This window comes from Cebus imitator, unplaced genomic scaffold (assembly GCF_001604975.1).
Source record: "Cebus imitator isolate Cc_AM_T3 unplaced genomic scaffold, Cebus_imitator-1.0 Scaffold42, whole genome shotgun sequence".
In the NCBI taxonomy this organism is placed as follows: domain Eukaryota; kingdom Metazoa; phylum Chordata; class Mammalia; order Primates; family Cebidae; genus Cebus; species Cebus imitator.
The window spans coordinates 17,974,652-17,991,550 of record NW_016107357.1 but is presented as its reverse complement, the minus strand read 5'-3'; the positions used below and the strand labels follow the sequence as shown (position 1 = coordinate 17,991,550).

Here is a 16,899-nt window from a genome sequence, read left to right as displayed (position 1 = left end):
GGAAGAGACAGTAACATAGCTGGACTAGACAAAAGAAAGAGGCTGAGATGGAAAATAAAAAGCGATGAGGCAGGAGACCATGTAAGCTGGGGAAGACAGTCAGGGAGGGAAGTCTATGTAAATCATAGAACAACTCAGATATCAGGATGAGACGTATAGAAATCTCTAAGCTAAAATGGGTAAAAGACAGCCGTCAAAATTCTGACACACAAGAAAATATATACTAGCAGCTAGGAAATTACAGCATTTCCACCTTCAATCTTTACAGGCACATTTGAACCATTCTAATTTTAAAAATTATAAGAAGCTTTTATGCTAAAAAGACTACCTCATCCATATACTCATGCAGTTGATCTCTGATTACTTTTTAATAAAGGTTTTTAGAAAGTATTACCTTTGGACTCCAACTCCATTTTCTTTTTCTTTGCCCATATATTATGGTAATTTTCAGCCATCATTTCTGCCATAGCCTTAAATGAACAAAAATATTTATTACTTCAATAAGTAAAAAAGGACATTGCTTTCTTTTCCTTCTTTCTTTTTTTTTTATTTTTTTTGAGACAGGGTCTTGCTCTGTCGCCCAGACTATAGTGCAGTGGTGCGATCTCGGCTTACTACAACCTCCACCTCCTGGGTTCAAGCAATTCTCTTGCCTCAGCCTCCCGAGTAGCTGGGATATTACAGGCACGTACCACCATGCCTGGCTAATTTTTGTATTTTTAGTAGAGACAGGGCTTCACCATCCTGGCCAGGTTAGTCTCCAACTACTGACCTTGTAATCCACCCGCCTCAGCCTCCCAAAGCGCTGAGATTACAGGTGTGAGCCACCACGCCCAGCCATGCTAATATATAATATCAAAACATGCCTTAAAGGAATAACTCATAGAGTATTAGTGCTATTATTCATTTAAAAGATAATCAAACACTCTTCTTTAGAATCTGAATCCCAGAGAATTGTAAGGATTTGCAATATTACACAGTAACTAAACAGCAGATGAGATTGATCATTGTTATTCATAATGAAAACATTAATTCAATAATGAAACCAAAATAGCTATGGACTTCAGCAAAGGATATTTTATTTACAAGTTTTTGTTTTAATTTCCACAGCATTAAAAGAAGATTTTAGACTAGCCAAGTTCATCTTTCTGTGACCTTTTGGGTTTTGATAAGATTACCTCTAAGATTCTTTTCACGTTTGATTTTCAAGTTTACTGTGTCATTTTAATATGTTCATACGGGAGCAATAACAAATGGCAAACCAAACAATTTAACAACATGCACACTGTATATTTCCATCCTTATTTCTCTTGGAACAATAGCTACCAACAATGATAATATATTATTTGAACACCATATTGACCTATTAACTTTGTGTCTCAAGGCAATACATTTCATCTTACTTTCGAATCTGGTATTTCAAAGTAGATTCCTCAGTGACAAAAAAGAACAGATGAGACTATGAATGAAGCAAGCAAATGTGATCAATTTCTCCGGAAAAATTAAAAGCAGGTGGCCTTTGCATGGAGCATTATTAACTACTTACACTCTTCTCACACACAACTATTCAACATAGGGATTTCTAAATAGCTATTATCTCTAAGGAAAATATATTACATGGCTGTACCACCCTAGAAAAAGTTGTATCAACTTGGCTTTTTTGTTTCTGTTGTTTTTTTTTTTTTTTTTTTTTTGAGATGGAGTCTCACGCTGTCACTCAGGCTGGAGTGCAGTGGTGCAATCTCAGCTCACTGCAACCTCCACCTCCCAGGTCCAAGCGATTCTCCCGCCTCAGCCTCCCGAGTAGCTGCTACGGGCACACGCCACCATGCCCCGCTATCAATTTTGATAGCACTAAAAAATTAGAGTATATAATCTATAAACTCTGTGGATCCATTATAAGATCACCACAGTCAAATAAACCATGCTGCGAAATATATGCAGGAAAGCGTTACATTACGCTTCTTAAAAATTAAATTTGGAGACAAGTTTTAAAAGTTAGCAGTACTTACATGCAAGTCTCTAGAGAGCGTAACATTGCTCATGTCAATGGCCCGGGGACTGTAACCGTGGGCAGCGTCTACCGAAACCTAGATCATTTATGGAAAAAATAGTGCCGCATTAAAAACCTTGTAAAGGGAGACTTAAATTATACTTTAAAACTATAATGCAAACTTCCAAACATAGTGTTTCCTCACATAAAACTGGTAACTTTCTATAAAAAATGATGTTGCAAACATCTCCCACATTAAAATTATATTTGAGGGTCTGAAAATGGTTTATGATTGACAATCCCAAAAATTAACTATCAGAATTTGACATATTGTGTGATAAATCCAAAATTCTGAAACATTATCTTATGCAAAGGACCATTAAATGTTTGAGTTTCTTACAAATCCAAATTGGCTGTAATGAAATTTACTCTTCCTCATGCAAGCAAGAGTTAATCAAAGACATCAATATTTAGAAATGTCTTGATGGGTCTAATGTTAGGATAAAGTAAAACCAACTTTTAAATTATAATAGTATATCATATGGCATTCAATAACGCATATGGCAATCCTCAAGGAAGGGACTTCTTTAATTTCTGAATTAAAGCTTTAAAAAAATGAAATACATCTCTTCATCAATTTGAAGGAAGTTTCACTACCATCCTGGGCACTTACCTCCTTCCATCTAATGCCATATTATGTGAAAGTGTACCACAGAAATGAGCTCTGCCTCCTGCTTATAAATCTAAAACCATATATTTATATATTTCAAAATTGTGTATATTTTCTTATTAAAAATGGATAAACAAAAAACAAACTAAAACCAAAATGAAAATATAGCACATTATCATGCTTGTAAAACAAAAGTGAGTGTAACATAGGCTGTAATTAATAACAGGCTCATGAGTGATACTTAACTCACAGGTCAGTTTTGACAGTACCTTGGCTTCTGTGCCTCCGCCATGAGGATACTGTTCAAACCTTGTTCAAAGAAGGCAAAGGCCATGCTGGAATGAATCCAGCTTTTTCCGTACCTCGCTTACACTTTCTGAGCATCACTTCCCTTTTTGAATATAAATGTTATCCAGCCACTTGGCAGTTCTGGACTCTCACTGGACCTGTCCTGGTTCCAGGGACTGCCATTGGTTCTCTGCTCAAGTAAACTCTGTTAAGTTTAATTTGTCTGAAGTTTTTCTTTTAATATGCCAAACAGACCACCTGCCTCAAAGGCTGGTATGAAATTAGGTAATGGATGTAAGACCCTTAGCAAAGTTCCTGATGCAAAGAAATGGATCAGAGATTTTGCTAAATGGCTATTTTCATTGCTAGTATGCTATCATTATCACTACCAGCACCATATCTACCATCAACGCCATACTTCCCATTCAGCTGTAGTGAGGAGTGGGTGGACACATTTGGGAGTCATAATTTTGCCTACCACAACATATAAAATCAAAGTCATTATTCTCTCCTTGCTGTCCCCAGCAGTCCTATGGTCTTTACCTCACCTAACACAGCTATCGACTTGGAGACCCAAGCGAGAATCCATGGCAATCATCTCAGCTTACTCCCCTTGATCCATTATCATGTCTGTGTCCCCACCCAAATCTCATCTTGAATGCTAGCTCCCATAATTCCCTCATGTTGTGGGAGGGAACCAGAGGGAGATAACTGAATCATGATGGCGTTTTCCCCCACACATTTCTCGCGGTAGTGAATAAGTCTCACAAGATCTGGTGATTTTATAAGGGGAACCCCCCTTTCACTTCGCCCCTCCTTCTTCTCTTGTCTGCTGCCATGTGATATACAAGCATCATAACCAGAACACTCACAGCACTCTTTCAAAGCGGATGCTCATACCAGCTTCATGTTCAAGATGAGAAAACTGCAGCATACAAAGGTTAACCAGTTTACCCAAGCTCACATAACTAGCAAGCTACTCAGTGGTGAGACCAGAATGTCAACCCCGGCCAGCTGTGTCAGAGACTGCCATTAACCACGGACCACTCGTACGTCCCTGAGAGAGTGCTGAGGCCCCGTGGAAAAAAGCTGAGGAATTCAGGCTGAGAATCACTCATCCATTTATATTCCTTACATAAAATGATGCTATAAAAAGTGTTCCTTTAGCCAGAGGAGTTTATACATGATAGAAAATTGCTTTATAGTCACACAGGAAATAGTAACAAAAAAAAGACAAAGAAGCTTAACAAGATAATAGTTGAAAAAGAACACTATAAGGTAAGTAATGGAGAATTAACAATCTATGTTAACAGTTCAAATAATATTGGTTTATGCTTGAAGAACCTTTGGGCAAAAATAATAACAAGAGTTACAAACAGATTTGTGGCCTTTGGTGTATATTACTCCCCATTTCTGAGGCTGATGGAAATATTCTTTCCTTCCCACTTACAGGTCAAAAATGCTATAAACACAAACGTACTATTTCATTTACCACTAATGAAATGCTCTCAATAAATGCTCTCAATAGCAATATTGACATAACAATATTAACAATAAGAGTTCACATTTAATGACGTGAATGGAGATCAAGTACCCAAAAGTACATTTTTAGAAATTAGCACTACTAGGATTTAAGGCCAAGTGGTGCAATTCCATAGCACCTTCCTCTAATCTTATAAACTGTGCCTCTGGGGCAAGCATCGCCTAATATTTTGAAATCACATATGAGATTTAAGAATGAATTTCATAAATCACATGTCACTGTAAATATCACTAAGACATGAGAGATCATTCTACGGGTTAATAGAATCAACTGAGGGCTTATTGTTAGAAAGGAGAAAGGGAAAGGGGAGTGATATAAAATATGTACAATTTTAAATTAGTGTACATATTTTTTTATATTAAGAGTACCAGGAGAATCTACCTTATTTTTCATGAAGCTTAAAGTCAGCTCCATTTGTAGTAATTTCTTGTTTCTTACCTACCTTACAGAATAATTTTTAAAAATCATCGCTTTCTCTATACTGCATAGTACATATCACTAGTCCCACCTTACTGTACCATGTTGTAATAGATTTAACTTCACCTTATCTCTCTTTTATGATGTTTAGGATTAGAATTGTCTTGCTATCTTTGTATTCTTATTACTTAGTATGCAGTTTGTGCTCAGCATTTGTTGAAACAGATTTAAATAAAAGCTAATCTACTTAGAAAAGTGCACAGAGACAAAAACTAGACAAAAACTATACACTACTATAGCTTCCATCCATATATGATATATCCCAAAGGCAATTTAATGTAAAATATGCCCAAATTGGAACTCAGCTTATTTAAAAGTATATTTTGTAAGAGTATTAATACAGGAGCGTGCCATAGTCTGTTCAGGGTGCTATAACAAAATGCCATCATGTGGGCAGCTTACACACAATAAACGTTTATTTTTCATAGTCTGGGGCTGGGTGGCTTCAGTTCAAGGCCCTGGCAGATTCATCGTCTGCTGAGGCCCTGCTTCCTGGTTCACAGATGGTAACATCTTGCTGTGTCCTCACATAGTTAGAGAGGGAAAGCAACTTTCTTGGGCCTCTTTTATAAGGGCACTTATAAAAATAGAGAGTCCCATTCATGAGAACGCTGCCCCTGTGATCTCATTAACTTCCAAAGGCCCAGCCTCCCAATACCATCACACTGGAAGTTAAGATACTATAACATAAAATTTGAAGAAACATTCATCTCAGACCAGTACATAAATAATTATAGAATAATACAAGGTAGAAAATTAGGGACAAGAATAGATATAGGTCTATTACAGTTTATGTGATAAAAATCTGTTTAGATGAAATTATAACTTGAAGGTCTACATAATTTTGCTCAAATTCTTAAGTACTTTATTCATGGAGAGGTGGGAAAAAAGTGATTAAACATAAGATATGACAATAAATAGTTCTGCAAATTTTTTAAGAAGTGTATTTCAAATAGGAATTATGTGAAGTACATGCTGTTACTCCCTCATTTTTTTTTGAAAAAGGATTATCTGTGTAAAATAGCAATAACAAACAATATTTGGTGTAAACCAAATACATAGTGAACTGAGGGGTCAGAAGAAGAATAATGACAGGTTTGGCTCCCAGGAGAAATGAGAGGGTCAAGGTAAGCAGCTCACATGACCTTGTGACTAAATGTTAATGGGTGCTATTTGGTTTCCACCCCAAACCCTGGCTTTTCCACATCAAGGCTGTGCCTTACTCTTGCCCCCTGGAGCACTGAAGGCCTATGGGTAGAGTCTTGTTTGTTGGTGGAACTCCCTTGATGTGGCCCAGCAGCAACCTCTTCTGCGAATTCTTGCTCTGCCTGTGTAGCCGTATACCTTCCCTCTGCAGACAGGAGCACCCCTGTGCATTCTAGATCTGGATCACGACTGTCTGAACACCCTACTCTTTCCTAAGAACCAAACCTCAGATGCCACTGGAAGTGAGAAGAAAGCTCTATAGACAAACTAGCTGTAGTGAATGAACATGATGTACCGCTTTCATTAGGAAAACTTCAAGACCTTACAACTGGTTACTTCTATGCTATCCAGGAAAAGGAAGGCTTGCACATGAAGTCCAGTCACTTAATCATCATTTAACCTCCCTTCAAACTAAAGGAAAAGTAATATAGCTTTTTTCTCTCCCTTCTAAATTTTGTGACGCTTCAGCATTTTCAAATTATTTTTTAGAAAAACCCAATAATTAAATTAAAAAATAAAATTATTTAAGCCATAACATAAACAGTTGATTCATCACTGTGATGATGAATTCTTACCTGGCTTGTCTGAGAAATACGGCGAGTCCGGTTGTAAAGTGCCATGCTGTCTCCCTCCCGAGTTCTTTCAATTCTCCAACCCCAAGCCAGCATCGTTTTTAAAGATTCTTTGATTGGCCAACGATAAATTTCTTTCTCCTAGAGAACAAAAAGCAAAAAAACAACAGATATATTGTGAATGGAAATAAAAATTTTAAGTGTTTAATGCGTTGCTCTAAAATAGACTGCCTTCACTTGTTAAAAATTTGATGAGCATAGCTTATTTAAAAATAAAAAAGGAAAGTAAAATTCTAAAAAGCAGAGTGTGAGCAGAGATCTAGTTTCACTAATGTTACTAAGAGGGATCCTCACTTTGTTCATTATATAGCATCAAGGCCAATTTCCTCTAGCTTCCCAGTTCCTAGGACCTTACACAGAAACTAGAAGGGAGAGACCGAGAAAAAGGGGCAGCTTATGTAATATACATGTGACTCACAATGAAGTGAAATCCTTTTCATTTTATTTGTCAAGATATTCATTTTTTCCCAAAGAAGCAAAATATATGAAAATCTATACATAATAAGCACATTATTACTTTATCATCACTTATGAAGGAACTCTTAAGCGTGATAAGATTTTTGTTTGTTTTTGTTTTTGTTTTGTTTTGGTTTGGTTTTTTTTTGAGACAGGGTCTTACTCTGTGGCCCAGGCTGGAGTATGGTGGCATGATCTTGGCTCACTACAACCTTCGCCTCCTGGGTTCAAGCGATTCTCTGGCCTCAGCCTCCCGAGTAGCTGGAACTACATGCACGTGCCACCATACCCAGCTAATTTTTTGTATTTTTAGTCCAGACGGGTTTCACTGTGTTAGCCAGGATGGTCTCAATCTCCTGACCTCATGAGCCATCTGCCTTGGCCTCCCAGAGTGCTGGGATTACAGGCGTGAGCCACCACACCTGGCCGATAAGATTTATTAAAGTATTTAAAAATATGAAACAGGAATAAAAACCAAAAAGGAAAAGAAAAACGTTAAAGAGAGAAGAGAATAAACAAAGAAACACCGATAGAAAATAAGAATAGAGAGGAAAAGAAAAATATAAAAAATTTTTTTAAATGGGACCTTTGGGAAAAAAAATCAAATTTAAAATAAGACATTTTAATATAAAAATATATGACAAAGAAAAAAATTTCCAAAAGAATAAAAACTTTGCAAACTAAAACACCTCACCTTTTCAGACAACAGCTTATATGGCTTCATTAATGGCTGAACCTTAGAAGAGTCCGAATATATTTCTCCATAAATCCATCCATTTGCCAACTGAAAACAAAAAATGCAACCATTAAAAATTGTTTTACATGTGTTAATTTTAGAAAGTGTAGATATGCAGGTGTTTAAGTGTGTGTTTGATAAAATAAAACTAAAATGAACTAAGATAAGGTTTAAGATTGAAATTTTATCCAACATAAGTCACTATAAAGATATCCATCTGGCCAGCCGCAGTGGCTCAAGTCTGTAATCCCAGCACTTTGGGAGGCCGAGGCGGGTGGATCATGAGGTCAGGAGTTTGAGACCAGCCTGGCCAATGTGGTGAAACCACGACTCTACTAAAAAAAAATTAAAAATTCAGCTGGGTGTGGCGGTGTGCACCTATAATCCCAGCTACTTGGGAGCCTGAGGCAGGAGAATTGCTGGAACCCGGGAGGCGGAGGTTACAGTGAGCCGAGATTGCACCACTGCACTCCAGCCTGCCAACAGAGTGAGACTGTGTCTAAAAAACAAATAAACAAAGACATCCATCCTAATCCATGTTGTTTTCTTTTATTTTAAATTCCAGATTCAGGGAGTAAATATGCAGGTTTATTACGTGGATATATTGCATGATGCATTTTCAGTAATCATCTGGAACAAGTCTTTTTATCCAGAGATTAAAAGCACCTGATCTTCCTTAAACAGACCAACGTCTTGTAATTGTGCCAATAAACATTCCCATGAGAGGATGCTAAAGGGACGCATGGTCCCAAGGATATTTATTCTAATCCATCTTGGGACCCCACCTGTGAAGTGTAAATATGAAACATGCAATTTAAATAGGAAAACTAGAGTATGCATCTCAGAGTCCTCTCTGAATAAGGCCACCTGTTTTACCCATTCTTTCATCAAATTGTCTCTCAACACATTCATTCTATATTATTTTTCCCATCTGTACATATCACCATTTCCCTATATCATTTCTGCCTACAGAATCTGAGTAATTAGACTGGAAAATCTTCCTGTAGTATTCCTCTCCATCACCAACTCCGCCCCCTTAGTACTTAGTGGAGTTTTTATATAAGATCTATCCTTACTGGCTTACCTGGTAAATCAATTACTGAATGAAGAACCAGACATTTATCAAAACCAACAACAAAGGGTTTCTTAGAGGAACTGAAAGACTGACTGTCCAGGGCAAAGTTTGAAACTCAACATGACATCTCTAGCATGATGATCTTGATTTGTTACATAGCATTCACATCCTTTGGAAGCAACCTTTGGTGTCTGATTCTCATTTCACCAAACCAATATATGAGTATTTTAGGTTCTTGAACCATCTCAACAACTTCTCTGACGAACCTACTTTATCCTCTGTCAAGTTTAGACTGGGCTCAACTGAAAGGTGACTATTGGGGCATAAGATATCCTTTAGAAAAATCTCATAATATGCAGAAATTATTTTATAGATGGAGCTACTTTGGTTTTCTCATTTGTGTTTGTTTTCCTTGAAAACACTAAAAAAGTCACCTGGCCGATGTAATCTATTTTCAGCAAACTGCAGATCTAGTTGGTAGTAAGAAATACAACAGAAGAGGTAAATAATTGTTAAACACTGATTAAGAATTTTCAAGATTTGATCCAATATAGAACTAGAAAACCTGGCCAGGCATGGTGGCTCATGCCTGTAATCTCAGCCTTTGGGAGGTTTGAGGCCAAGAGTTGGAGCCCAGCCTGGGCAGCATAGCAAGAAAAAGTATTAACAATTAGCCAGGCATGGTGGTATGCACCTGTAGTCCCAACTACTCAGGAGGTTGAGGCAGGAGGATCGCTTGGGCCCGGTAGTTGCAGGCTGCAGTGAAGAATGATCACACCACTGCACTCCAGCATGGGCAGAAGAGCAGGACTCAAAAAATAAACAAAACTACATATACAACCAAAGTTTCCTTAAAACGTGACTTCTGAACCCGGGGTCATCACCTACTCCTAAAGCCCTTGGTGACTGTTACTTCACTCCTATAAACAATACGTGATTTAGAAACTGTATTTATAATTTAATTAATCGATCTTTTGAAAGCTTAAAATAGTGTTTATTCACATGTGTATCACATTTGTGTTAATGATAGAGCTTTCTAAATATTATATTATTATATAAGCAAATTGGAATTAAGTATTTTTTTCTAATTTAGATCAAGTTCTCATTTTAAAATAGAAAACTGTCCTGGTTAGAAATATCTGAACAGTGATCAGTCATTCACAATAACTACTGAATTAGAATACTCTGACTTTTTACCTTGTCCATTGACCATTTGTCATGGGAATGTTCTGCATATTTGTTAATGAAGTATTCCAACTTCTCAGGAATTGTAATACTATGAGAAAAGTAAAGACAAAAGAGCTTGATTTTCACATAATTTACAGGAAACCATATTAATAATTTACTCACAGCTTATGAATGCTTAGATCTCATCCAATTGAAACTGTTAAATACTTCTTTTAACAAAAAATTACATTTTCCTACATTCAGAACAATATAAGTCAAGCAGATAATGCTCATCTTATGCTGAGTCACATTTTATATGTTAATATAACAAATTAAATATCAGAAAACTATAATAGTAACAATGATTATTAAATAGCTAAATTGAAATAATTAAAATACATTCAAATATTAGGACAATAGATTAGACAAAAAGGAAAAAACAAGCACTAACTTTATGGTTAGACTCAATAAGATTAAAGACACACTTCTCTCCCTATTTCTTATTAAGTTTCTTCTCTCTTTTTGACTTAGGTCTCTTCTCCAACAACCATAAATGGATAAAAGACTACTGAAATCTGATCTGTTTCATTTTTTAAAAATGTACCAAACTTTTAAATTAATTTCATTCAACTAGTGATGTGTGAAAAAATTTTAAATATTCATGGTCCATAAATAACATTGCAAATGTTATTAGTATTAACTACAGGGAAAATAATTAACTAACTCCTGCTTTTTGATAACAGTTATTCTTGACTCCTTTTGTGTTTAAATATTTAATTCCTTGTATTGATGTTGAGGACATGCAAATGATGACCAAGTCTGATGATAAATCTGAGACTTAAAAGATATCTATGAATGGAAAATTAAATATATATACATATAATTCCATTCATTAATGAATATATCTTATTAAGGCATTAACTTTGAGAATACAATTATGCATAAAATCTAGTGTAAGATGGTTTGCTGTTATTTGCCAGCAATTACCAGAAATTGAACTATAAGATATACACATACTTAAGAAGCAACATATAAAAAACCATAATCATCTAGAAATCATTGATACCACCCTATAAACCTGTATCTGTTAATAAGTCCCCAAAGGGGCAATCCTAGGTAAATTAATATCCATGCCCACACTTGTTAATTAATTGGATTTAATTAACCAACACCAAAACCATGACATTGTTCTGATATTTAAAAATCTCAGATTAGATCATATGTTAGCAAACCACAAACTTACCTATGTAGGAATGTGAACATGTGATATTTTGGTTTACTTACTTCGGAAGAGATACAAAAGATCAATCACATAAGCCAAATACTGGGGGATGGGGAAAAGGGTCTTTTCTTACGGGACTGTCATCAAAGACCAAACATGCAAATTTAAGGCATTATCAAACTAATGGCATACCACTCAGGTTGAAATTCTGATCTGGTTATGGAAGCTAAATCGGCTGGGGGCCACTCAGAAGCCTCAAAGTTGAACTCCCAAGCAAATTCGGAAGGCGTGGATAATAACTACCAAGTGTCTACCTTGCTAAAACTCATCTTGCTGAGTCACCATGGAATCAGTAAGATAATGTGGCATGAAGAGGCAGCTTTCCTTGCACATGGAGAACCATGGTCCTACTTAAAAACAGTAACAACAACAAAATGCTCAGAGTTCAAACTCCTGAAGTACCCAAACATCCTATTTGTAGAACAAGTTTTGCAACTAAGTACATGTAACAAACTTCATAATGTTAAATAAGGTTGTTTTATCTTTAGTTGTGGTGGTCAAACTGCATTCTAACTGCAGGCTGAATTTTCCATACAAATTCTCATCCGATATTCCCTTCCATGTCCTGCTATGTTCTATCATGCTGAACATCAGCTGTTAACCCTGGGCCTTGCTGAGATGTAGTGACGGGTGAAGTGATTCCCTTGCCACTCACAGAAACAGCTTTGCAATGCATGCTGGGATCATCCTAAGTCAAAGATGTTATATAGAGGTTGACTGTAGTTACTAACAAACATTTAGGGCAATTTTTCAACTAAAAATATAACTGACATACTTTCTTAATTCTATTATAGATATTACATATGCAGAGTCTTGATTATGTTAAGAGTATCCTAGAAGGTATATCTTATCTATTTCTGATGGTAGTATAATCATTATTATTATTACTATCATTTTATCAATTAAAGGGACCCCTATTAAAAGGATACCAATTCAAAGGGGGCATGTATTAGAGAAAGTTCACTTTAGTACCTTATTCAATTTCAGACTTCACACATCATTTACAATAAAAATCTGCTGCAATAGAAAGAGTCCATACTTTGAGGTATCAACAGGTTGTGGGTTAAAGTTCCCTTCAGAATCCATTGATGACTGTTTTTCCATCATACTGACATAATTTGACTCCATGTAGTCTGGAGGCAAAGCTCCCGCAACTGCACTCAGGCAAGGCAGTGCCAGTTTGAAAAGTTCTTGTTCATATTTCTGGGAAAAATGGAGGACCAAAGAAAATATTACTATATTACTATACAGCAAAAGTTGTAAGCATGATCACCACGGCTGACAGAAGGTTGCAGAGGAAAATCTGAATTACCCTGGGCTAACTGAATTCTCTGATAATTCTTTTTCTAGAAAATGAAACACAGAGCCTAAAATCCCATCAAACGTAAGAGAAGCTGCAGCTATATTTACTTCAGTTTCTCCTTAAGCAGAGTAAAATCTTTGATTCTCCAACACATTGGAAATGAAATAAACTTTATTTTTTTACTCAGAAATTGTTATGTTTTATTATTACCAGTACATCAATTACCACAACTACCACCACCACATAAACATCTTTGGATTACTGGGAGAAGAGAGTGGGATTATGTACGCCTGGCCTTTAGTAGGTGCTTGATAGTTGGTAGTTATTAAATTCAACACAAGTGTTATTATAAAATAAGGTAGCTTATTAAACTTATTGACAACATTTTCTGTTTTACATGTTGAGTACTGGACCTTCATACACAGATTTGTAGTATTACTTCCCTGGCCCACTGTTATCATTGTCACAGTAGTAGGTATTTTTTTAAATTATCTATTATACTTTAAGTTCTGGGGTACAAGTGCAGATCATACAGGTTCGTTACATAGGTATACACATGCCATGGTGGTGGTTTGCTGCATCCATTTCCCCCCACATTAATGTCATCTACATTAAGTATTTCTCCTAATGTTATCCCTCACTAATCCCCCCACCCCCTGCTATCCCTCACCAATCCCCCCACCACAAAGTAAACTTTAATACTGTCAATGTGTAAATATCTTTACAAGATAAATATAATTTCAGTCAATAGGGACTATATTCCTTGCAGTTAGTTATAGATAATTCCTGTACCTTATAATGACTATATATGAAAAATATATAAAGCATAACATTCTAGAGAGTAAGAAATTTTAACTGATCCATGTTGCATTATAAAGGTCGGAAAAACAGAATTATGAGCTGGAAAAGAAATTCTATAGAAAACATGCATAATAAAATTTTATAGGAAGAGGCATTTGTATATTAATGACATAATTAAACTTATAGATTTTCTAATAAATAAAAAATAGTAATAATTATCTCACTTTAAATATTCAATTTTAAACAAATGTTATAAATGATTCTAAAAAATACTTAACACATTATTTTAAAAGGACTCAGTTTACAAAAGGAAATTCAGTAAGAAAAAGCATTAAAGTGTTACTACCAAATGTGACTGCAGACAAATTTTCCTCTATTATGTAGTAAACTTGTGGTTATACTGCTCTAAATCATCTAATAATGTCAGTCTGGGAATTCAAACTGATTTTGATTAATTTAAGCATGAACATATGAAACCTGTTGTTCTGACTTTTCTCGAACATCAACACCTGCCAGTCATCTGAAAACATGAACTATTCATCACAAATTGTGCAACTATAAGGGAATGTCACGTACACAATGCAACACTGAGTGAAGGTATCTAAATCTCCATAGCAGGAAAGCTGGAAACTTTAGCAGGGCAATGAGATATTACAATTACAATTACAATTACAATTACAATGAGATATTACAATATGAAATAAGATTTCATATTTTATATTTTTATGTTGGATATAGTTTCTTCAGCCTTTATAAGATTGGAAATGGGACTTGGGAGAGTTTGAGTCCAAACGCACCAGAAACCTAACAACCTGTGCATAATTTCCTGAACCGCTTAACCATTTTAAGTTCAGAAACAGTATCAAGATCACAAGGAAAATGCTACCATCATGATTAAGAAAAATAAATATAAATTGCATTTTCGACAATTGTTATGAAGTTGAGAAAAGAGAAAAAATCGAGCCATATGTATCTTGGTTAGCAAAGATAGTATTCGACTAGGAATACCACCTTACTAAGAACATGTGGCTTTATACCATTTTATTGATACAAACAAACCCACAAAACACTAAATTACCTTTTGAGACAGGGCATCAAAAATGCCCCAGAACAACTTTCTTGATAAATGAAGTTCTTCTTCTGAGGCAGCACCAAAGTTTCCCCACCCTCCAGGCAGGCAGTAATATTTCCAGCATCTTTCATAGTGATTTGTCAGCAGCTATGTGGGAAAACAGTTATAAAAGCAACGAGCTATCAAGACCTTTTATATCAATTTGTTTTCATTTTTCCTCACATGGCACTCTAATGCTACATTATAAGGTCAACTGAAGTGAAATTGCTCAATCCCATATGAATTATCTCGGAGAATATGATCACCATATATACTACAAGTGATGGCTAATATTGAGGGTCAACTTGACCGAACTGAAGGATGCAAAGTATTTTTCCTGGGTGTGTCTGTGAGGGTATTGCCAAAGGAGATTAACATTTGAGTCAGTGGACAAGAGAGGCAGACCCACCCTCAATCTGGGTGGGCACCATCTAATCAGCTGTCAACACAGCTAGGATAAAGGCAGGCAGAGGAATGTGGAAGGACTTGACTTGCTGAGTCTTCCGTCCTTCATCTTCCTCCCGTGCTGGGTGCTTTCTGCCCTCAAACATCAGACTGCAACTTCTTCAGCTTTTGGACTCTTGGATTTATACCAGAGATTTGCCAGGGATCAAAGTCCCTCAGCTACAGACTGAAGGCAGCACTGTTGGCTTCCCTACTTTTGAGGTTTGGGACAGACTGGCTTCCTTGCCCTCAGCTTGCAGACAGTCTACTGTGGGACTTCACCTTGTGATTGTGTGAGTCAATACTCCTTAATAAACTCCCCTTCATATATACACCTACCCTGCTAGTTCTGTTCTGTCCCTCTAGAGCACCTAGGCTAATACACTACGTGTCTTTCAAATTTAACACTGATTGCTACATGAGAAGCAAACACCCAATTTTACAAATAACTGTATCTTGAACAGCATTCTTTATGAGGTTGTTTGGATGTCTATGTATCCCTGAGTTCTACAATAATCATTTGCTTATCATTTTATGAACTGTTATTAATATCTTGGAATCCATGTGTAAAATGAAGGGACTGATTTCAGGATGACCCAGAACCACAGTAAAGGAATATATGTCTGTGATTCTTTTTGCTCCTTCTCTGCCTCTCTATGGCTTGCCTCAAAACTTACTTCTCCAAGTAAAGTTCCAAAACTGCTCTACCTGGATCACTTCTTTGTCTATGTTTCTTTGGAGGCTATGGATGTAATTTATTACTTTACTGATTGTCTGCATTGCTTCTTACATCTTCACCTATGCATATTGTTTGTTTAGGACTAAACTGGAAGGTCAAGGACAAACACAGAATCTTTCAATTATTTGGTAGTTTTTTGGATAATTTATTCTTGATCTATATTTGTCAAATTAATAAAATGATCTGTATGACTATAAGCATTTGGACTGTTTCCTATATCTAAGGAAGAAAATAAATTCTAAGAATTGGTATTATTAAAGTAGGCTGTATGTCTTACTGTTAAAATATTAAAACTCATTTACTTTCCCTTCCAGTTACAAAAAAAATGAACACGTCCAGACATCCACACAATTTTGGAGTCACAAATGATGAAACAGTGAGATCTAATTTGCTTGATTTAACACTGACATATCTCTAATGTAAAAGAGTTTTATTGCATAAAGATAACAGCATGAGACGGTATCTTTTTTCACAAATTTTCCAGCTCATTTGTATCAAAAAATTTTGCAAGACAAGGACTATGCTAGACAATAAAAAACATAAAAAATAGGATTTTTAGCAAGGGTATAATTTATTTTACCTAATTCAGTAATGTATCTCGATTTATTAAACCAAAGTCAATTTCCATAAAGAAAGATTACTTTTGCTAAATATCCTGGATGCGTACTGTAACGGCTCCATATAGACTGCTTTATAGCTCATACTTCTTCAGCACTAGTACTGGGTAGCCACTGGGGAAAAAATAATGCTACTAGATAGCATTGCAGAGTGGTCATCTATTAAAAAAATCCAGCTGGGCGCGGTGGCTCACGCCTGTAATCCCAGCACGTTGGGAGGCTGAGACGGGCAGATCATGAGGTCAAGAGATTGACACTATCCTGGCCAACATGGTGAAACCCCGTCTCTACTAAAAAATACAAAAATTAGCTGGGTGTGGTGTTGCATGCCTGTAGTCCCAGCTACTGGGGAGGCTGAG

The 16,899-nt window shown here is 36.1% G+C and overlaps 1 protein-coding gene across 1 annotated transcript in view; it reads right to left on the bottom strand.

Moving 5' to 3' along the window:
- Positions 1 to 16,899, bottom strand: part of RYR2 (ryanodine receptor 2) — a 787,527-nt gene that overhangs the window by 173,973 nt on the left and 596,655 nt on the right. Inside the window, exons 52-58 of the mRNA XM_037737814.1 lie at positions 14,708 to 14,848; positions 12,565 to 12,728; positions 10,274 to 10,352; positions 7,960 to 8,049; positions 6,753 to 6,890; positions 2,013 to 2,090; positions 395 to 470 (exon numbers count right to left, since the gene is read on the bottom strand). Coding sequence (XP_037593742.1) covers positions 395 to 470; positions 2,013 to 2,090; positions 6,753 to 6,890; positions 7,960 to 8,049; positions 10,274 to 10,352; positions 12,565 to 12,728; positions 14,708 to 14,848 — 766 coding nt within the window. The remainder of the gene's footprint in view (positions 1 to 394; positions 471 to 2,012; positions 2,091 to 6,752; positions 6,891 to 7,959; positions 8,050 to 10,273; positions 10,353 to 12,564; positions 12,729 to 14,707; positions 14,849 to 16,899) is intronic.